At 31.3% G+C, this 24,349-nt stretch overlaps 1 protein-coding gene across 6 annotated transcripts; it reads left to right on the top strand.

Annotated features, from left to right (window-relative positions):
* Window positions 1-479: 479 nt before the first annotated feature.
* On the top strand, window positions 480-23,032 carry LOC125064179 (extensin). 6 transcript variants are annotated; one of them, XM_047671096.1, is made up of 3 exons: window positions 480-554; window positions 20,850-21,920; window positions 22,095-23,032. In XM_047671096.1, the coding sequence occupies exons 1-3, from the start codon at window positions 552-554 to the stop codon at window positions 22,815-22,817; spliced, it is 1,797 nt and encodes a 598-aa protein (XP_047527052.1). In that variant the 5' UTR covers window positions 480-551; the 3' UTR covers window positions 22,818-23,032. The 6 variants fall into 6 exon arrangements, with proteins under 6 accessions (XP_047527052.1, XP_047527051.1, XP_047527053.1 ...); XM_047671095.1 differs by having other exon boundaries at window positions 22,008-23,031; XM_047671097.1 differs by having other exon boundaries at window positions 20,850-22,502; window positions 22,683-23,031.
* Window positions 23,033-24,349: the final 1,317 nt, after the last annotated feature.

Below are 24,349 nucleotides of genomic sequence, written 5' to 3'. Positions count from 1 at the left end.
CGTCAATTGACTAAAGCGGTTGATTCTGCGAAACTTATATAATAATATTTTATACTAAAACTCTCCGAAACGTGTCTTCTGGTATACGTTTAATGTACCTATATGGGCTTAGTAAATTTTAGTTAGGCATTACAAAAAAAAGGAAACCTACTCAATTATTAGCATGGATTTAATTTGTATATTTATATGTATTTATAAAATTATATGAATTTTATATATACACAACTTTTACTTTAACAACGCATCAATGTATTAGAAGTGGATCGATCCTGTGACCTTGCAAATGCTAACCTTGCTGATCTTTTCTTTTATACGACCTATAAGGACATAATCACGCAAAAACATGTAATTAACAATTATTTTTTAGAGATGTTAATTGGTTATAACATCTAAAATAATATACCACTGAATGACCAATGTAAAGAAATCTAAATATTTGGTGTGCAAAGCTATATATGACGGGAGGATGCGCGCGCAGGTCAAACGAGTTGCGTCCGCGCACGGTTTGTGTTGTGTGTGAATATGCAGTGAGTGAGGACAGCTCAGGCGATATGGTGAGCCTATTTTTTTTTAACTTAGCTACAGAAGTGACTTAGTGCCTTATTTAAACGACGTTTTTAAGGTTGAAATTGTGTTCGGGATAAAAAAAATATCGTTATTATGTATATATTTTTTAATCTAACAATTATATTGGATTTGGATTTATATTTATACTGCAATTAAATATAAATGACTTTAATAAAACGTTGAAGGTCACTAATAAAAATAATATTTAATGACGATGTTATGAGAAAAAAAAACTATCTTGGACAAATATTTTGTTTAAATATTAAAATTTTGCTCAATTTTTTTTCATGGATTCGAACTATTCTGTATGTATGAATTTTGGATATTGATACCGTTTGAAATTTATATCATATTTCTATAAGTGAAAACAAAAAAATAGTAATTTTAGACGCTAATAAATATAAAAAATGTAAAATAAAGAAAACGAACAAGAAAACAAAATGTTTTAAGGTCAAAATTATCAGTATTTTATAAAAAATATATATAATTATGCGCATAGGAATTCGAGACTTTAATAATATATTTCTGGCCTTTTACCTGGCCTGTGGTAGACATTCGTATTTGAACCTAGGTCAACGATAATGATGGAACGAAACTCACAGAAGATAAGCTAAGGCATTAAAATTAATGTCACTATTGCTACTACGTATGTAAAAAAAATATGTTTTTTTTTGGAAAAAATTAATAAGTATTTATTATAGCACATACAGTAAACTCATCAGCAATAGATCAGATAAAAAAAATGATATAAATTCTATATCAGACATCGCATACTAAGTAATCTTTTTAATTCAAGGATTAAGTATGAGTGACAAAGCCCGTAAATATAGGAAATTTGCTGGAAACCTACTCTCCTCGTCACGAACTTTGAAGCTTTGTTCATCACAAGTAGGTTTCCTCCTAATATAATTGTTTAACGCGCCATGATTTAATTTAAAAAATAACAATTCTGTTTTAATTTATTCATAAATACAATCAGACACAGGAAGACTCATTTGTGCTTTTCCAGGTTAATTATTTTAAAAAAAGATAGAGACCGTAAATACATACGACAAATATTTGTCTTTGCAACATAAAATAATCATTTAACTTAAAAAAAAAAAAACATATTTTTCGAATTGAAGTTCAATCGAAACACCAATCCCCTTTACTCACTGTGCAATGTTCGCCTTGTTTCGCGACTGTCGTTTCGAGTACAGAAAATGTCAATACACGAAAAGTAAATACATTTTCAATTGTGCCTCTATCTCTGGTACAGAGTAACTTAAACATCTGCCAAGTCAACATTACGATGCTTTATATATCTCGTTTAACAATATCTTTTTTTAATGGTATCACTTTTATGTTATTTACTTTATATTTATACGAATCAATTGACTTAATTTTGGCTTCGGTGAACAGTTTCAACGATAAACCAGCTGAACAAAATGTATTAAAGTGTGCAAGTGTGTCTTGATATTTATGAATGTGACTGTGACTCTCGTATTTAGTTATTATACTCTCTTATACATCTGGGAAGGCAATCCGATACAAGTTGACATGTAGAGGGATCTGTTGCAAGATCAACGGCATTATTTCGAGAATTGTGCTGCTACTAAGACATTCATGCCGGAAAACCGTTTTTATTTTCAGGGTATGAACTCGTGACCTCTTTAAAATAATATGTGGATGTAGTTTATTATCGACACCTTATTAACAATACGGAAGCTCAGATGTCCCCAGTGACTAGAACGAAATGTTATCCAAGTGTTGACTTAAGAAAGCCTTATAAAATTTTCTTGTGATGAATTAGTTTTCATAATTCGTCTACACTATTCGGTAAAAGAAAAACACCATCTGTCACACGTGTCTTTAGAGCTGGTAGTTTAAATTTACTTCTCAAAATGAGTGACATTTAAGGGCTGTTACAGTAACAATATATCATATAAGTATAATTGCAATCTTTCGTATGTCGTAGGTCTCGTTATAAGCCAAATTATTGAAGTAGCGACGAAACTCTTTCATTGATCCGACATTATTCAAGAAACACGCAGATGACATCTTACAACTCCAATCAATGTTATATTCACTGTTACCTCACAACAATGCGTCAATACCTTTACGAAACATCGCGAGATTATTTTAAGTAAATTCTTGTTTTGTCAGTACTTTTGTTGGTTAAGTTATGTTTACTTAAAAATGCATTATTTCATTATATGAATAAGAGTAATTAATAACGATTTAAAACAGGAGTCAATATTATGATATAGTTAGAATTATATCAGGGAAATATAGTCAAGGTATTTAAGAAACTAAGTTTAATATAATTTACTCTAAGCTCACTATGCATGTTGTTTGAATGATAAGGACAAGACACATCATATAATTTTATTTTACAATTACCAACACACCATTTTAATTTTTGGTAATTATTCATATCAATTGGAGTTTAAATGATACATGCAGGTATCTTAAAAATGACAATATATAGAACACAAGGAGTATAGAAAACAATTGAATATAATTCAAATATTTTCTTTGATAGAGTTACTGTTTCTCCATCCAAGTCGTCATAAACCTGTTACACTGTATATGTAGTTATGGAAATAATAACTTATCCCTGTTGACAGTTCAAAATCGCAAAACATGTGGCTTTAATTATAATTCAATTTATTTTACAAAATAATATAAAACCACATGCCTTGTATGTCGTTTTTAAAAAGAAAAGATATCAAAAATTCTCTCATTATTATGTAACGAACACCTAAAAGTAATTATATTTTGAAAGTCTGGACAGGTAAAATAGTATAAAGCTTGTACACATAAAAAGTTATCCGATTTAACAATACCGTGATACGTGAACAGAAACACAAAAGTTAAAGTCTTTGGACAATTTAACGATAGTTGTAATTTCGTCACAATGACTTTTGAGTATTAAAAAATCTATTTTTAACTAAGTAACGCTGTATCCATTGTGGATAACTTTTCTCATACCAAACGCTCTCTTTAAATAGATAATTAATTTACTGAATCGTCGTTCGTTGCCTGTTTTATTTTCATCTATCTTTACCTTTGCTCATAGAGCTGGTAATGTATTTCGTACAAACCACTCCTCACTTTTCCAATATTTCAACAAACATACTTTATCTAAGATGTTATTTGTGTCTATAATTAAACTGAATCTTCACTGTATAAAATAAAATGCAACAGTACAATTTTCGGCGGTAGAATAATAATTGTAAGTGGTGCTTCTCTGTACCATCTGGACACAAAACTGTATTATCAGCGAAGTTGTACTGTAAATACCATACAATATAAAATGATATATCTTACGATTTAACAAGCGACAACAACTATATCATTATAATATTTACTAATAAGAAGATACAGTAGATATATTGATGATATATATATTGTTATACCGGAGTTATTGCTGTGAGTGAAGGTTTAACAGATCACTGGGATGTGTGACGTAATAAAGGCCGTTGTGAAAAGGTTACAGCGATGTCGACTTGTCGACTCACGGAGTCAACAATTTCGATCTTTTATTGTAATTTCTCTTTAAATTGCTTTAACAATATTTTTTATTTTTATATTATATTGTATCTCAATGTAAATAAGTTATATATTAAGGAAAATAGCTCATTTTTTTTAATGTAAAAATAGTTAAGAGGTCAGAATTTTTACGTTTTTAATATTGGTTGACGTTTCTGGTAAATGGTTTCTGGATTCGCTTTTAAGAATAGTATTAGGCAGTAGGTTAACAAAATGACGGTTTTGTTTAAGATGTCATTTATATTAGTTGACCTTTTTCAGTGAGCCTTCAACTGACAACATTGTTGCCTCTTCTAGATTCTTTGACATAAAATTTATTTTAACCAACTACGCGAAACTGAGTGCTGTAATGTATTTATATCTAAAATGTTAGTTTATGACTTGATATCAGTACAAAATAATTAAAGAAGAAATGACTTTTTATTTGGAATTAGTATGACAATAGCTGAGATGGCTGGCTAACCGCTGGTTAGAACGCGTGCATCTTAATTGATGTTTTCGGGTTCAAACCCAGGCAGGCACCACTGAATTTTCATGTTTTTAATTTGTGTTTCTAATTTATCTCGTGCTCAGCGGTGAAGGAACAAAACCTCGTGAGGAAACCTGCATGTGTCTAATTTCAACGAAATTCTGCCACATGTGTATTCCACCAACCCGCATTGGAGCAGCGTGGTGGAATATGCTCCAAACCTTCTCAAATGGAGAGGAGACCTTAGCCCAGCAAGGGGAAATTTACAGGCTTCTAATGATGTATGTAATAATGACAATAATTTAATAAGAACCTCTTTTTGGCTTTTATTTATACCGACAGGACACAGCTTATTTCGCCAATGTCAGGCTCGATGGAGATTGATCGGTTCGGTCAAGATTACAAGCTGATAAGATCCTATTTATTTTATAAGACTGTGTGTATAATAGAATGAAATTTTACTAGTGTCAAACGAAGCTTTGATGCACACTTATATAATAAAGTTGGCACGTTTACGTCTCGTGTGTTACTGAATTTAAACGTATAAATTATCTAAACGTTTTCACTTGAACTTTAAGTTCTTTTAACTTTTCTATTTGATATGACGATACGTTTTAATACTAAAATAAATGTTATTAGGTATATATTCTCGCTAATTTAACTTAATTTCACTTCCCCTTGGTATATTCGATATTTTAAAGGTCCAAATTATACGCTAGTTACTTATGCAAGTTATAAATTGGTACAATAACCTATCCGAATTGCAATCATAATATTTATTTAAAACACTATCGTTTTTTTTTTAATTAAATTTTGGGTTATATGAATATATAACCTTATTTAAAAATAATTAACAATGGAGTAGAAATAATAATTGCTAACAATTGTACGTCGTGTAGGTACAGATAAATGAAACCGCGTTGACGACGCAACTTTAGAAGGTGTTTTGAAACACCCGGTGTGTATCATCGGAAATTTCACTGATTAATATTACCCAAACCGGAGTTTATTAGTAACCGGAGAGTCTACCACTCTTTAACGAAGTTCAAGGACGTTTAAATCCGGGCAAAGTTTATATTAGAATTAAAGCAAATTTTATTTTATATATTATTTGTAATTCCATTATATTACTTTGAGCAATAAAAATATCCTATACTAGTAATTGTTTACTAGAAATATAATTAATGTAATATTCAAACTGGTTTTAGTACTACATTTATAAACGAAATTCGTTTTTGTTATTGTTGAATGTTGAGCTAAAATTTCTTGTCTTTTTCCTGGTAAATCAAGGGATGCAAGAGAAGGCAAGGGATTTTTGAATTACATGGAAGTTTTGAGAAGCATAAGTGGACTAGTGTTTGTGAACTATAACAATAGTGGTAGTTCATAATAATAGTGGCCAAAACGTGCTGGAAATCTTAGAGCTTAAATTGCTATGGTTGTTATTACACCGGTGAACTTATCCTTCAGGTATCTTTACCTCATATGGGTAAAATACCCAGATGTGTTTGTACCAATACCTATTATTATGCTCTAGTTACTAAACACTTAGAATCAGTAATCAATACAAGGATACAGCCTAATTTTTTTTTCATATAAAATCAACCATTGAAATCGTTAACAATGATCAATACATAAAGAACATATTTTTCCTATCAGTGAACACGAGGAACGTTTCTTCTTCAATAGAACAATGATTTGAATACATATCTTTGAATCTGCCTTGCTTCAGTTCAGAGCCGCAGTCTTGCGACATGGTCGATAACGTTTGTCGATTGTTGGGTGCTTGAGACTAATGACTTCTAGATGACTATATTGATGGCGCTCAAGCAGAGAAAGATACGCAAATGTCCTTCTTATAAGTCATTTTGCCAATAGATATTGCTAACGTAGCCCATACGGCCCAGTTGGATAAAACACGTGGTTCTTAACCGGATTACGATTTAAAATGTTTACAATTTTACACGTTTGAAGTGGTGGTTGAGGTATTAAAGGTTACCGAACACATCTCCCCTCCTATGTCTTTTTCAGAGTTCCTGACAACGTGAGTTTCATGATGATTGGTCGAGTTATTGGCGTGACAACAATCAAACAAGCTCACTTTCGCATTTATGATACTAATTAGGGTTATGAATAAAGTAATAGTATGTAGTAATATAAGTTATCCCCCTTTAATTGATCTCATTGATATTTGTATTGATGTTTATATTTATATTGCTGTATTAGATGTCAACCATTCTTATTTATCTAGCCCTAACTTTACATCAGAAACTACTCAATAAATCAGTGTTTATTTTATGTATATATTTTAGAATTAAAGAGCACACATTAAAAGTATATTATTAATGTACTTTTAATGTGTGCTCTTAATGCAATGTAATACTAGATAGCAATATTTTGTTTAAAAAATATATTCTTAAGCATGATTTAATCCTCAGATTTAATTGAAAAATTGGATAAATTTTCGGAACATTTTGAATTGTATATGTAGTTATTTACAAAAAATACATAACAGATTTCTGTAAAGACGTTATAAGCGTGTGATTTTTTATTAAATGGTTTAATTTGAATTTAAATTAGTTATGTAAAATCGTATTAAAAATAATCAGTTAAACTTTAATATATAACCATCAAAACAAGTATACCTATATATTATATGTAACTTGATGAATATTCAAATAAAAAAATATTGGTGTCAATGTAACGTCTCCAAGTTAAAAGTAATCGCTTATAAATTATACTCATAGTTACAAATTATTCACAAAATAGTTCTTAGACATTACGCAAGATGGCACCTTGGAGATGACAGCTGATTGATATGTAAATAATATTCAAGATGGAGGCGTATGAAGATGTCGTAGTTAATAAAATCGACTTCTAATTAAATTGTTGTAGCAATGGACATTCCGCCGGCTTATTATCTATGGATAATGTTAACTTATTAAAATAATCTATACAGATTCCCAACCTCGTATACGTAAAATTCATCGATATCTTACAGTCCTCAGTTAAAGTTAAATTTTAAATCTTTTCTTAGCGAATTCTTACGTTGTAAAATAAACCTGTAATCCCTATTCTCTAGACTCAGTAGTTTAGTTAGGACTAATGATTTTTAAAGTAGTTATATATCACAGATAATATACATATATTGCATATATACGTATTAAATTTATTACCATATAATGAGTTTCTTAATATTCTTTGACTTATTATCATTATTCATAGTCATCACTTGAAGCGGACACAGTTTCCTTCAGATATCTTTATACACAAAAGTGTGAGCGATTAACAAAATTATTCGATCGTAATTAGATTTGTTGTAACATCCACACAAAAAAACAATCAAATCGCATAACTTCCAAGTTTACTAGGAAAACATACAATGGAGACGTCTCAAACATTTGTACCTATTTAAAAATATTACAGTTCATTTCAACCACTGTTATTATTCAAATTACTATTTTAGGTCACGCTGCTTGTGTTTAAGTTTATAATTACAATACAACTATAAGTTATTATAAATTATTAATGTGAATTTAATGATGCTGCGTGAACTCACGTGCATTGAATCTTTACATTGATGTACATAATACTAAGGTATTATAAAATGAACTAAAACTGCAATTAACGCTTCATTGTTCTACTCGTAACACCTGATGACTACATATTATTGCATTCAAACATTTTTTATTTATGTTATTCATGTGCTAGCCAGTAAGGCAGCGGCGGTATTAAATCTGCGTTGACGACATTAATACTCTAATTTTTCTTTCTAAGAATTTCAATGTTCACTAATAGTCTACGTCTTTATTTAAACATATAGATGATATATAATTTTGTGTAAAGACGGCTTTTGTCTTGCTTTCGCGCGGTTTTAATATTTGTTCTATAATAACAGCGCGTTGATGTCTAATACTGACAAATACCTTTATTAAGTCAAAGTTTGTAGTTACGAGTAGGTGTATATTGTTTATAGATTTGACGACATTGTCATGGACTTTTTATGATTACTTATCGTATTTCTTTTGAACTAAGTATAACATCGCTTTGAATTTATTCCATAACCACTTTACTTATTAAGATAATTTAAGTATATACTATTACTATATAATACTTAACAATAGAAATATATAAAATATTCGATGTCGTGGTGGTGGTAATAAGAAGGGCCTGCGCAGTCTTATCATCAAATACTGTTGCCATATCTTAAGTATCACTTGGTTTTATGGCTCGGTATGCAAGCCCGTCTGCAAAATATCTTTTATTAAATCTCCTTCTATTATATTCTTAATTTAAAAAAAATATAAGAAGTAATGTTTTTTGCCGTATATCTGTGTCTAATTATATTATTTCATAAGTATGAAATATATGAGTTTTGCATATTTATTAAAAATATTTCATCTTAATGAGTCACAACACAAGATGGTCTTGATGTTACTCAACGTCGAACTGGTGGACCTTGTGCGAGGGAATCCATCAATTTTCGGAAATCACTTTCTCAATATTGCGAAACACGTTTGAATTTTAATAATGTGACAGAATACTTTAAGGTCAATGATAAAAAATAATCAGGTGTTTGTGTTGTACACAAAAAAAAAAAATCAAATTAACATGACTACTGTGTTTAAGTATTTTCCTATAATGAACAACAATATTATTTAAAAATTGCAAACAAGGGACTTTTAAATTAAGAACGAAGATATAAGTTTTCATGGGATTAATATTTTAAATTGGGATGGTTGATTTTAGTTTTATTTGATTTCTATTATTACTGAAAAATATCTTAGCAGTTGCATATTGCAGACACTCAGGTCAGCCAACTTACATTGCTTGTTGATTTTTTTTCAAGTGTTACTGCTAAACTTCTTTTAAGGATATATTTATACCAGTAGTGACAGTAATAGGGAATTTTTAATAATTATAAGAGTCAGAAGAAGTTTTCTAATCTTATATCGTCAGACGGTAAATCATTGCGCTATTGACGCTTAATTATTTGGTTAGTATATAACAAACACAGATAAAAAAGAAAAAAAAAAGGTGATATAAAAAATAAAATACATAGGAATAAAAATAATTAACTTTCACGTTGTGTAAATATCTCCATATTAATAGTTTAACGTAATTTAATATTTAATGATTAGTGCCTACAGGAAAGATTATATTGCTACTTCCACTAAGACGTGAGACTTAATGAAGTTCATCACAATCATGTTTATCAATACATTATATAAATATACGCCTTGCTCTAGCCGAATCTCCTCTATTCATCAAAATATCATTCACAATTATTTATAACCAGGATTTCCGCAAGAGCATTGCAATGCACAATATTTACTAAAAACATAATTATACTAAATAAACTTAACACCAAACAACTAACAGTCACAATCGAAATTAGCTTATTAATATGAAAAATTATTCAAAGATTCAATGTCAACGCCCATACAACGCTCCGAGATCATCGCAGTGCGTATAAACCGGTTAAAATATTCCACACCACTTTCGTTCTTAACACGTACATCGTAAAAGCTTAAATTTCGTGTACATATTTATTGACAAGAATAGTTGTAGATTTTAAAATATAGAAGCAAATATGCCAAAGGTCGCTGAAGAGTCTTATAAGGAAGAATAATACGGATCTTTGGGTATCCGTGTTGAGTAAAAAATAGCTTTACTTACTACATAATTTAGTCACTTTATCAAGTGTTTTGATTAACTAATACGCTGTTTTGTAAATGTCATATTATTATAATTTTTTTGTATAAAAATATTGACTAGCTTGAAATCTAGTCTAGATTCTGATCCCTTTTGATAAAATATTTAAAGGTTTTGATTAAATAGTTAAAGGATTTAGAATTTATGAATTTCAATACATTAATTGCTTCTGAATGTTATTTTTTATTTATAAGTATTCATATCTGTTATTTGATATAAAAATTAAGATCTAAGAACAAAAATCACAACAGAAAAGATAGAAAAAAATTATCGACATCATACTTTAAAAAAAAAAACTTGTAATACTTTTGTTCACACCAAATGATATTTCAATAAAAAAAAATGCTCCTTATAATATATTTTTTTGTTTATAAATAATATTCTTAACAAAAACAAAAATAACGTCACAGCATCGGTCAAGGTCAAAATAGTTTACCTATATAAATTTCGAATTTAGACCACTTCCATATAAGGTATTGATGTTATCATCGTATCCGCAACAGCTCTATTAAACAAAGATTATTACAATAAATCAACCGGTATTCAAGAATACCAAAACACCTACATATATTACAAAATTGAATTTGGTCCTGGCGATGTTGGACTAAATTTGTTTTATAAAATCTAAATTTACTTATACTTAAAATGAAATTAAAGATATTTCATAATTTTTGTTTTTATATATAAATATCTCGAGATTATACCACGATATTCCTTTTAACGCTAAGCACGAGATAAATGATAAAACATACATCATAGTCGTGAAGAATATTATGAAGAGTTTTCCATTTTATTCTAATATAAAGAAAGTATTTTTTTATATTAAATAGATAAACAATCGTCACCGAAAGTATTACATATCGTTCACGTCTCGTATGAAGAAAGCAGCTCTAATTGATTGTATAATCTTTGGATCCTTTGAGTGTTTAAATGGCAAGACAGACTTGACCGTGCATACTGCTTATATAACTTTATTGCTTACCCACTTTTATCTAAATATCACTTACAAATGTGTGTAACTTTTCTGTATGCATTTTGCATATGTAGTGTCTTATACAAAGACAATATTTTTGCACACTTATGTACAATTTATCTTTGAATTCGCTTGTCGCTTACTATTAAATATAAAGTAGCATGCTCTTTAGTGTTACTTTATAAAATTACTAGCAATAAATATTACTGTTTTAAGATTACCCTTAAATCCAGATTACATGCACTCATTTTACATACGTCTTTCAATTGGGCTTTATATAATGTGCTCAAAATAACACTAGATGAGTATTTAAGCTCACTCAAAAAAAGCATGCTTATGCCTGAGTTCGTTTTCAAATTCGTGAATATATACGTTAAGAATTTCGTAATTTAAGAAGTAATTGATTTTCATTATCAATATATTAAAGATAAAGCTGCAAGCAAAAATAACTGACAAATGTCAAACCAATCCACAATACTTCAAGAACGTATAAGCGATAATCATTCCTTGGATCAATATGCGACCACTGATTTCATTACTTCTACATATCACGTACTTTTTTACAAGAAATATATTATTGTTTCTCGTATTAGACATTAAAAACAGTTCTAATAAAACTGCGGCATTATCTAAGGAATATATATATATATATATGATAAGCTTCAAATAAAAAAAAAATCAAATCATGGCATATCAACGTCAACAATTAAAATATGCTATTATTATTGACATACAAATGGAACGTTAAACGTGTTCTTATTGTTTTTATAAAATGTTTATAGATATTTTATTGGATCGTTAAAACATACTGAAGAACACGTTGAAGTTTCAATAGCGGCCGTAAGTGTCATTTTATTATTATATATATATTTAAATCTAACGTCAACAATGACTATATCTTTATTATTATGTAAAGAGCGATTTATACACAAATACTTCAATCTCAATGAGTATAGCCTTCGTCCGTCTCTGTGCATCAAAAACAATGATTAACCTTCAATTTATTAAGGTTTTAAGACGCAATGAACAGACAAAAGTATGTCTCTTATAATTAAAGCTTAAAATGTGTATGAGAAGGTACATCTATAAAATATATATTAATGCCGCTATTACCAAAGTCGGTCAAGAGAAATAATCGTCACAAATCACAAATATAACTTGAAAAAAAAACAACTATAATCTTAACAATATTATTTACATTAATGACGAAAAAAATTTTATCGGAAGAATATTAATTAATATTTTATGTAAATATTTAGTTATTTTTGGAATCGTATATTATGTAGAAGTTATATCACGATTCCATTGTGATTATAAATTTAAAGTGAATACAGCATCTGGTATGTTTAATTAAATATTATCATAGAAGCGGAAGACAAGATAACAATACGACGTGAATACAAATCGCAACGTGCTAACCCACGTGATGACATAATTAAAAATACTTAAAAGTTTTTCTAACTAAAACGATAATTGAAACTGACAAAAGTATTTATCTATCTATAAAAAAACATAAATAAATAATATATTAATCTGTACGATAAAAATATCGATATTTGTTTAAGAATGATATCTTACTAGTCTTATCCTCGTGAAATTTATAAGACATTATCTATAATACACAAACCATCACCTCTTATTTTAGCCCTCTCGAAGGGTGAATTAGAATAACTTTAAAAAGCCTTTCATTTCCTGCGACTCAAACTATCTCTATAGCAAATTTCATCTAAATCGGTTCAGCAGTTGAAGCGTGAAGAGGTAACATATTTACTTTCGCATTTATAATATTCCTATAGATTGTGAAGACTTTGTTCGAATCCACTGATATCTAAGGATTTATCAATTTGATGTCAAACAATCTTTGCGCTTGGATATAAATGCTTCTTAATGTGTTAAACTGCATAATATAAACTTTACGCTACAAAACCACAGAGACTGCTATATTCTTGAGGAATAAACATCCGTAATGGAACAGTTTACAAGCGCGATAATTCGCGTAATCAATATCATAGTTACTATCTAAATCGTTTAACATTAGATACATTTTATCCTAAGCTGTCTGAAACCACAGACTGACCTCTGACCCGTATCGGACGCTTTCAAAACGTTGACTTGAAAGAGATCGTCTTTAATATTTCCTAATTCTTGAAGGTCAAAGTGAATTTTTATTATCATTTGATCCTAAGCTCAATTAGAAGGTCGTCATCGTTTTAATATTAATAATAATAATAACATATAATACTAAAATTAGTCTTATATGCATATGACGTACTTAATAAGTGGGTGTTTTTTTATCGTGTATTGTTTTTAATGGATATTCATGTGTGACAAATGCCAAAATTGAAGTTGGTAGAACTTTGTGCAAGCCTATCTGGAACGGTACCACAAACTTATCATTATCAAATATACTTCTGCCAAACAGCAATGTTGAGTATTGTTGCGTTCTGCTTTGAAGGATCGAGCCAGTATAACTATAAATGCAGGGGACACAGATCTTAGTTCGCAAGGTTGCTAGCGCCTTGATCCGTTAAGGGACGATGATAAGGTAGATGTGTGGTTGGTACAACTTACGTTCAGGTGGTCTTTTCGCCAGGCTGCTGTATAATTAAATAAAAAAAGATAAATCGTCATATCTGCCTATAGATTTCTTCACAAGGTTATTAATGGAATCTATTTCAATGGACTGCATTTTCATTTTGTTTCTGCGGTTTTTTTGTCCCATTCAAGTACTAAATGTTCCATTTAATAAAAATAGTTTACCTAGGCTGTATCAAGTAATAATTTTAATATTCACAGATTAAGTCTTCATAACTTTAATAATTAATGTAAATAAACAAACTGGATTGTCACTTAACATGCTTAGATAATAATTTATTATATTGTACATACATACATAATAATTTTATAGTGAATGCATTTAAATAAATTACATAAAGCAATCAAAAAAACAGGGAAATAGCACAATGTAGCAAAGATGACAACTTTCTGAAAATTTTGATTCGGGTAAAGAGACCAATGCTTGTGCCCGTTTGCGATAATATTGAAAAAAAAAAAAACAATTGAGAACCTGCGGTGTAAAAAGTCGCAGATTCGATACTGACATTTGGGCTATTGTTGTTCCTACTATCTTTAAGCCTAATTCGAAGGGTAAATAAGAATATGCTATACGACTGATTCATATGAATGGTGTGTAGCATAATCAACTATCTTGCACATACCAGTACGATTTGCTTAGTTGATAGACCTATATGGTCACTGATTCTCAGATCCATGACGTCAAGTTATTTATCTTATAATCATGATTAATTAACTATCTATTTAAAATCTCCTACTAGTAGTTCCTGAGATTATATCTTCAAATATAGTTTGTATTTTGGGTTATAAACTTTATGATGAACGAAAATAGTATCGGATGCCTATAAATATTTCTTAATAAAATAGTGTTACTGTTTTCGAAGTATTAGTATAGCCTAAAACTTTATGTATCATTTTAGGCAGGCTACCTGCTGGGCCAAGGTTAACGGATTTGTCGTAAAATGTCAAGGACTTTAAGGAAACTTCATATTACAGTGATTTAAAATATCAATGAAATTTCGATTACAACATGGCATATTTAAATATATATTTTATATATAAAAGAATTAAGCAATAAGAATTCCATAAAGATTTATTTTTCATTGAATCATACCTGTGTTATATGGTAAAATAAATTCATACGAACAGCCCATAAATTTAACCCTGTTATACAAAAGCAGTTCAGCCTCATTCCCTGTTTAAAGATATTCGGAGCTTTGTTTTTTTTTTTTAAATAATATGTATACCTGTTAAGTATTTCAATATTTTTAACAAAATGGTTTCCAGGGATAACGATATTATAGCGTAAAGTAAAACGTAAAAACACAATCTTTATAAATCTTTTAAATATTAATGAAAATAACATGATGAAGTGTTAGAAAAAAAATTAGCGTGGAAAGACTTGCGTGTACACGGTGCAGAGAGTATTTCCAGCATCTAAATATAAAATAGGTCATAGTTGCATACATCACAATGTAAATGTCTTATATACATGTCTAATGATAAAACATCCTTTGGTCGGTGTATTTCATTCGACTGATGGTCGGTATTGAGTAATATTGCTAAGGGCCTGCGCGGCCATATATGGTCGCGATGACATCGAAACAGATAGGTACTTATTCTCCACGCGTATTATAGAATTACCGGCATTTCTTTACATCGTAAAGCAATTATAGCATTTTTACTCTTCAACCGAATCAGAAAACGTCAAAAAACCTGTAATGTTTTAAACTGTGATGCATGTAATTTTTTAAAATGGGTATTTATTAAAAACGGTTCCTCATTCGGATTCGGTTTTTAAAATATTTTTTAATTGGCTGATATTTTTAGTAAGAAATTAAAAATAGAAAACGTCAAACAACCTGTAATGTGTTAAATTGCAATTCTAATATAGGTATTAATTAAAAAGAGGACCAAGGCTAGAAAATTCGATTTTAAAATTTTCTATATAATTTTCGTTTCGAACTTGTAGTAAGAAATTATGTTTTGTCATCTAAATTATATCTCCTTCAATAGATATAAAAATAACTACAGATATTTTAACGTTTTTAAAATGTAATGTGAAAAAAATATACACTAGAACGTGACTAAATATTCTATACAATAAATCATTAGTCAGAATTGTTAATATTCAAAGCAATACAGAGCTATTTTCACAACCAACTATAACGAAATAAGTCAACAATAGACATAACCCAATTCTTGGACAACCTTGCAGTGAAATGTTTTCGAACTATTTCTCTATTACTTATATAACAAATTTCGCACGGTGTAAAATCGTTTTACTAAAATATGCTCTGTACCAGTTTTCTTAACATTCCGTGACGCGTTTGTTTGTTAGTTTTGCGTAATTTTGAGGTCAGGTTCATAAGATTACTTATAGTTTAAGCAAGCTCACTGAACTGCATATATTTGACTTTGTTATGTGAAAAACACATAGATTAGCGATGAAACATTGACCCCGTGCTTGTGAAATTAACTTTTGGCAGGCATCCGTTAGGTCTTATGTAAGATCTTAAGTGTAAGATAACAATACATATGGCTCGACGCTCGTCCGCCGATGTAAAATAATACTTCTAGTAGTAATGTCGTACCTTCATGACTTATAACTCTAATAATGAAAAAGTTATGTTTTGAAATCTAATTCTGTTCACGTTTATTAAGATTATTGATTTTATTAAACTATTTATATATTTATACTTCAATTTTGATAATCGACTTCCGTTCTCCAAAGAACTAAAGATATAATAGAATAATATATATTATACCAATTTGATGGATATTATTTTATACATTTTAATTTGCATACCAAATCAAATCAAACATTTTTTATATACAACGTATAGTTTGGAATTACTATAAAAACTTTATTTTCTTTAAAATCTCGTTGAAAATAATAATATTTACTATCGATACGAAAGCTTGAAAAAGTACTTTTGAAAAAAAAAGTATTTGAAATTTACGTTTGGCATAAGTAACTCGCTAGAATTATCATTGTCCAAGGTAATCAATTCGGTAACATTTTTACCGAAAGATTACAATATTCTCTATGTATAGTTCACAAATTATATTTAATATATATTAAAGTCTTATGAAATTTGTAATTAAAAACAGCAAACAATATACCATGGTGCTGTCAATCATTTTGATTAACTTTTTTTGTAATAAAGGTCAAACAAAGACATGACTTATGTATCTATGTTTATTACAAAAATTGATCTATACTTTTGAATTGTCTCGCTATTTGTAATATACTAACAGGCAATGTAACATTAAAATACAACCTTTTCAATGAAGTAACAGACTTCTTAAAATTGATTTATTACCTTCTGGAGGGCACGTTTGTCTTACTTTGAAGATCCGCTACTTGCCCTTTGACTTAATAGTGTATTAAAAGACGTTTAGTTACTTAATTTGAGATTAATAGTTATGTTATGTATTTGTATACTATATATTTATGAATACTTTATCAACAGTAGTCATGGAGTCACCTAATTATTATTTATTAGAATTAAAAATCGTCGTAGAACTCGACTGTCAATAATCAGAAGTTGTTTAGCGAGATTGACGAGTTACAATTAAAATACAGGATTCATATAAACGACCATATCCACTTATATTTATTTTTTTTACATTAGCATTAGCAGCCCGTAAATGTCCCACTGCTGGGATAAAGGCCTCCTCTCCCTTTGAGGAGAAGGTTTGGAGCATATTCCACCACGCTGCTCCAATGCGGGTTGGCGGAATACACATGTGGCAGAATTTCGTTGAAATTAGACACATGCAGGTTTCCTCACGATGTTTTCCTTCACCGCCGAGCACGAGATGAATTATAAACACAAATTAAGCACATGAAATTTCAGTGGTGCCTGCCTGGGTTTGAACCCGAAATCATCGGTTAAGATGCACGCGTTCTAGCCACTGAGCCATCTCGGCTCCCTTATTATATTCAATAAATAATTAAATCAAATATATGTGTCGGTTTCAAACATTTCGCGTTGCAAAGTACATATCACTCTTTTTGAACACATTTATTCTTTAAACCCTAGGCAATCGAAGCTATGGAAGTACTTATAAGATATTGTACATCGTAGCCAAAGGCCTTTAAGAGTAGCGTAGGGCAATAATCTCCAAAATTTCTTCTTAATTAGAGATCATAGCTTAGCAGTAGGATACTAATAGTTCACAATTTTTACGAGCACTTGTAGGTGTTGAATGGACACTTCGTTAGTTGGATTCACCAGTGAATGTACAAGTATTGTCGAATTAACAACTGATTCGCCTTCGCCTTAACGTCATTTAGTATGAGTCCCGTCATGGGACAATTGAAAAATAGTTGTAAAAGTTTTGTAAAAGTTGTTACTTAGTCATGCAACTTCGTCTTCATCATAATTTTCTAGGTCTTTGTTTTTATTTACATCATTGCCTCGGATTTTTGCAAGGAATGTGGAAATAATAAATAATTACTAAATATATACAGAAGAGCGGTAAATTACAAATGTAGATGTCAATTGAACATGCGCCTCTCGTGCGCCATTTGCATATAAAGTATACTCAGCCAACTACTGTCTAGAATCAACCCACTTATATCCTACTCATTCTTAAAAAGATTTACTGACGTGTTTATCATCAAGTAGTAGGTATAAAATTTTTGAGTTAGTTTATTGAATTAATAATATAACATGAGTTAATCTGATGGCTAATAATATGAACAAGAAATTCAATTCGATTCGAGAAAGGTTATACTAGACATCGAAGTGTAGCTACTTATACGATAATTTGATACAAAAATACCTTCTCTAAAACGCGCTAGTTTATTCAGTAATAAAAAATGTCTCCTCATTTATACATATAGATTTTGGGTTATCTTACCATTCTGCGCCTCGAAAATTATTTGAGCAATGACTCATAAGTAAACTTTTTCTAAGGAAAAATAAATTTATGATTTTTTGTATTAATCCGTATAAAATAACCTTCTGAAACGTTACCTTAAAACCGCTTAACAGATTTGTCTTATATTTTAACGGCCATTGATCCTCTATTACATCACCGGTGCCCCGACCAATGGACATTTAGACCAAAACCAAATTACCTAGTTAATTGGTTTTTGATCAGCTTTTTAGTAACTAAAAGTTAGATACAACGATGCGTGACATCTGTCCTTTAATTTTTATGAAATCTCTATTGATTTCGTGAAACCCTTTTCATGGAAGTGTATTACAGAAAGGTGGGGAGTTGCTTGCGATTAGAAACGAGTCGCGCGGTGCTATTGCTGGCTGTCAGATGGCACAAACAGACGGCCAACTTTCGGCTATTTTCCAAAAGGATATAATGTTAATGTTGCTTATTAAGATGGATGTTACAAATCATAAGCGACTATTAAAAGACTCGCTAGTTTTTATTTTGTCTATACATGGACGCTTGTAATTTCTGATGCAAGGATAATTCGTTAAGTTAGTTCATATATTTCTTAAACTTTTGTAAATCACTAAATTACTAAACGTATATAAATACACCTTACGTAACAATTTCGTCACAACGATGATTAAATATTAATTAATACCTATTTACTAAGATGGTAGATCTGATTAGGTAAACGTCTTAAAATGTATGCGTATTCATCAAATATTTTGAAACACGATGATCAATAAGAAAAATCGACTTGACATAGCATTTGTCAATGTCAACAACCGAATTACCCGAAGAGACAACTACGTAAATATACATCGGTATATTTTATTGATATTTAAAATGAAACAATTAGCAAGCATAGCATCAAGACCCATAATAACTAGTGACTAGCAGACGTTAACATTAACCGAAGATTTTTGCCTTAAACTCCTTTACACCGCCCTTTTACATAGACAACATAAGTAATAACAAATGTTAATTTAATGTATTATCTGTAGTAATAATTTCGTGTGGATCTACGATAGACACGATCGAAACCTATCGACAATTATAGATCGTTAAAAATAATTATATTTTAGCCGCCAACATACAATCCGCAAAATTCGTATAATCGAGATATTTCAATATTAATTCATAAAATTCAATAACATGAAGTTCAACGGGCGGCCATGTTTGACTTTTACGGGTGCGTTCAGTAAGTATGTACCAAATAATGATTTCGTGCTAGGGATACGGTAAACACAATGGAAACTTATCCACTATAAATTATTAATAAATGATAAACTGTATTTGTTTAGTCTTATTTATTTTACCCTCAAGCTCATATTAAGATGTTAATATATATTTATTTTCTCATATTAATAAATTAGTTAAAAATACCTTAATATATTAAAATAATCACATAACGAGGAACATTTGTTTGTTTGTATGTAGGGGATAATCTGCGGAACGAATGATCCAATTCTTAAATATATTTCACTTGTCGATAGTTTGATTACTTTTGAGTGCTAAAGGTTGTAAATTATATTTATATAATTGAATTTTGTCTATTAATTAATAAAAAAAAACATGAATTTAGTATTCGTTGATTTGGATGCGGTATATTTATAAATTAAATTGAATATAAATAGTTGGAGTTATAATTTAATTATATTAATAATAGCTTATTATATTTTACTTTTATCACTGAATATGTTTCGTCGTTCATATACAAATAGCATTCTAGGATAATAAATAAAATTACTTTTGTTTTCAACGTACGCACAGCTGATACTGTTCACCTACCATGTGCGTGACCTCAGGTCAGACAATATTTAAACTGACGTTGCAAAATCTAGAGGCAAGCCTTGACCTGCGTTCGCGACTAATTTTTTTTCTTAACTATTAATTTTAAATGAAAAATATTCATTTATAATTCATCAATGTCGATAAAAAATATTAGAAAAAATAATGTATTATTTTGTTTAATACCAATTTCAAAATCTCATGATATAATTATTTCCCTTTACAAACTGATTTTATTTATCTATTACCTTATTTATTAATTATGTCATTTATTAATATAATAATTGTAATTATATTAATATGTATTTATTTGAATTACAGAGGCTGTCACTGCACATCGCGGTGGTCCTGTTCGCGGTGTACCAAACCTGCAGAGCGGACCGACTATACCGTGCTATCCCAAGCAATCCAAATCAAAACTATGCTGTCCTAGGTTCACCTATATCGGCGGATTTAAATGAGGATGGATACTTTTACCCTAAACCGAAAATACCATTCCCGCCGCCACCACCAGTAACTAGACCGCCACCACCACCACCAACAAGACCACCACCTCCGCCACCACCATCAACAACTCGGCCACCACCTCCACCACCTCCACCTCCTACAAGGCCACCTCCACCACCACCAACTCGGCCACCTACTACGGAGAACGGATATGTCTATGAAAAGCCTCGTATACCTTTCCCACCTCCGCCAAAATCAACACTACCACCGCCACCACCACCCCCACCTACAACTAGACCTCCACCCCCTCCTCCTCCACCAACTACTAGACCTCCTCCACCACCACCTCCTCCTACTACTAGACCTCCACCACCACCAACAACTAGACCACCCCCACCACCACCTACTAGACCTCCACCGTCAACAAGTGGATACTATTACAGCACTCCGAGAGTGCCATTCCCTCCTTCAACAAGACCGCCACCGCCGCCTACTCCAAGAACAAGACCGCCTCCTCCACCAACTCAGCCACCTACTTATTTACCACCTGTTACAACTAGACCTCCACCACCTCCTCCACCACCAACAACTAGACCACCACCACCTCCACCCCCACCAACGACAAAACCTCCACCGCCTCCTCCACCGCCAACAACCAGACGGCCACCAACAACTACGACTAGGGCACCAACATACAGCACTATATTAGACAACTTCAGAACAACTGGCTATGAATATCCAACTCCTAAAGTTCCGTTTACATTTCCAACCAGACCCCCCCCACCTCCAACTACGCAGAAAACTATAACATATTTGCCACCAACACGGCCCACAACAAGACCACCACCCCCACCCACTCGTCCAGCAACTTATTTACCGCCGCCGACGACAAGAAGACCTCCGCCACCTACACAACCTCCAACAAGGCCACCACCTCCACCCACTCGTCCAGCAACTTATTTACCGCCGCCGACGACGAGAAGACCTCCGCCTCCTACACAACCTCCAACGAGACCACCTCCACCACCAACACGTCCAGCAACTTATTTACCACCACCTACTACAAGAAGAACTCCGCCACCTACACAACCTCCAACGAGACCACCTCCACCACCCACACGTCCAGCAACTTATTTACCACCACCTACTACAAGAAGAACTCCGCCACCTACCCAACCTCCAACAACACGACCGCCGCCACCAACGCGTCCGTCAACATACTTACCACCTCCAACCACGAGAAGGATTCCTCCCACACGACCAACGACACGACCACCGCCACCCACAACTACTAGACCGCCAACATACTCGACAATAATACCTGAATTTAGAACTACTGGATACGATTACCCAACTCCAAAGATACCGTTTACTGTACCAACGAGACCACCTACAATTCGCACGCCACCTGTTTACATTCCTCCATCAACTACAAGAGCTCCTCCTGTGTATTTACCACCTTCTACCACTCGAGCTCCACCTGTGTATATACCGCCTTCGACAACTCGAGCTCCACCAGTTTATATTCCACCTTCAACAACAAGGGCTCCTCCCGTGTATATACCGCCGTCTACAACTCGAGCTCCTCCAGTTTACATACCTCCATCAACTACACGAGCTCCCCCTGTATATTTACCACCTTCTACTACCCGAGCTCCTCCAGTTTACATCCCACCCTCAACTACAAGGGCCCCTCCAGTTTATATACCCCCTTCGACTACAAGGGCTCCTCCAGTGTACATACCGCCTTCTACTACGAGGGTTCCATACACGACACGGCCGCCATTCGTGCCCGACCAAGGATACTTCTACGACAAACCTTCAGTACCTTTTGTGTTCTAACCTAGTGTAAAAATGTTATTAAGATGCCATAACTATTAAATATTATTATTGTGATACCAAACTGAGTGCTGAGCGCAACATATTGATTGTTGTTGTTGTTTTCATGTACGTTAATGTTGATGTATTGATTTGTTAAATCTAATACTAAAGTTAAAAGGGATATTGTTGCGAAATTTATTTAAACCAATGTCGCACTCTTGCTTTGTAAATGTACAAAATATTTCATTAATCTATTGATGTGTTTATGTATAAAATATATATAAATAATAATTATTATAATACTCAAAAGTCTCGAATGCGAAATCGCCACTGCCTTAATCTATTTTTAAGATTGTAAAATTATATTTTTTAAATAAAAATAAATTTAATAATGTTTTATTTTTACTTGATACAAGCTGAAATATTCTATTCTACAAGTTTAAATGGCTAAAATTTTTATTCATCCCAGAATGGTAAAAAAAATAAGTCGATTAAATTATACATTTGAGGTTTTAGTTGATAAGAACTTCGACAATAATCTATTTTCTTATAATAGTTTTATTTTCTTTCTTTATTTTTTTAAATTTAAATGTCCACTACACTTTTTTGGACAATTGTATTTGAATAAGAGTCAAAATACATAAGTTATATGAATTAAAAAATGCAGTCATTAGGACAGTCGACATAAAGTAAAATTCAAAACTTTGTGATAATTGTATTTGAAATACTGAACTATTTAATTTAATAACTCATTAATTACAATTATTAAAATTCGTCTAGTTATCACATCTGTTGACACTCCGAACAATGATAATATACATTTTTAAATTGTTTATTATTAATCAAAACAGGATGGTCTACGCAAGCTCAATAGAAACACTGATACAACTTATATTAAGTTTGAAAAGATTGTTAGTTTACTGTTATATTATTTATTAATAATAATAATATATACAACGTATTAGTTTATACTATACTTCGTCGTTTGCATGTACATAAGCCATTACGCGTTACAACTCTGGCATCGCACGCATCACGAGCATGTAGCGACTGTCGCTGACGAGGATTCATAAGATTTTAAATGAAATTGCCATGTCTCATTTTTTCTTTATTACATGGTATAGACGCCTCTAGTTTATTATTGATAGCACACATTGGGATGAAACGATCGCCTCCTGGTTATTTCTATTCATATTAAATAAATGTAAATAATAAAATTGACAAAAAAAAGAGCCGCAGAGTTTCTTTCGCGGTTCTTCTCAGGTCAGGGAATTTTCTTTTCCGATCCGGTGTTAGTGTGTAATTTGACTATCAACAACAATAAATAAGTGTAATGCTTCTATATTTAATAAAAGTATTTGAGTTTGAGTTGAGCTAGTCCATTATATTTAATTTAATGTGACGTTATCCATCAACCATTTAGAAGACAATCAAGACACTTCTAACGATGAGTCATTTGTCAAATTGTAAAAGGTAATTTATAATATATGTGGGACTACCATACGGAAACATTAACTTATATGATTATATATACAGTCTGCGGAAATCGTAAC

This window comes from Vanessa atalanta, chromosome 5, assembly GCF_905147765.1.
Source record: "Vanessa atalanta chromosome 5, ilVanAtal1.2, whole genome shotgun sequence".
Classification (NCBI taxonomy): Eukaryota; Metazoa; Arthropoda; class Insecta; order Lepidoptera; family Nymphalidae; genus Vanessa; species Vanessa atalanta.
Note: the sequence above shows the minus strand (reverse complement) of the source record. Positions and strands in the feature narration are given on the sequence as shown.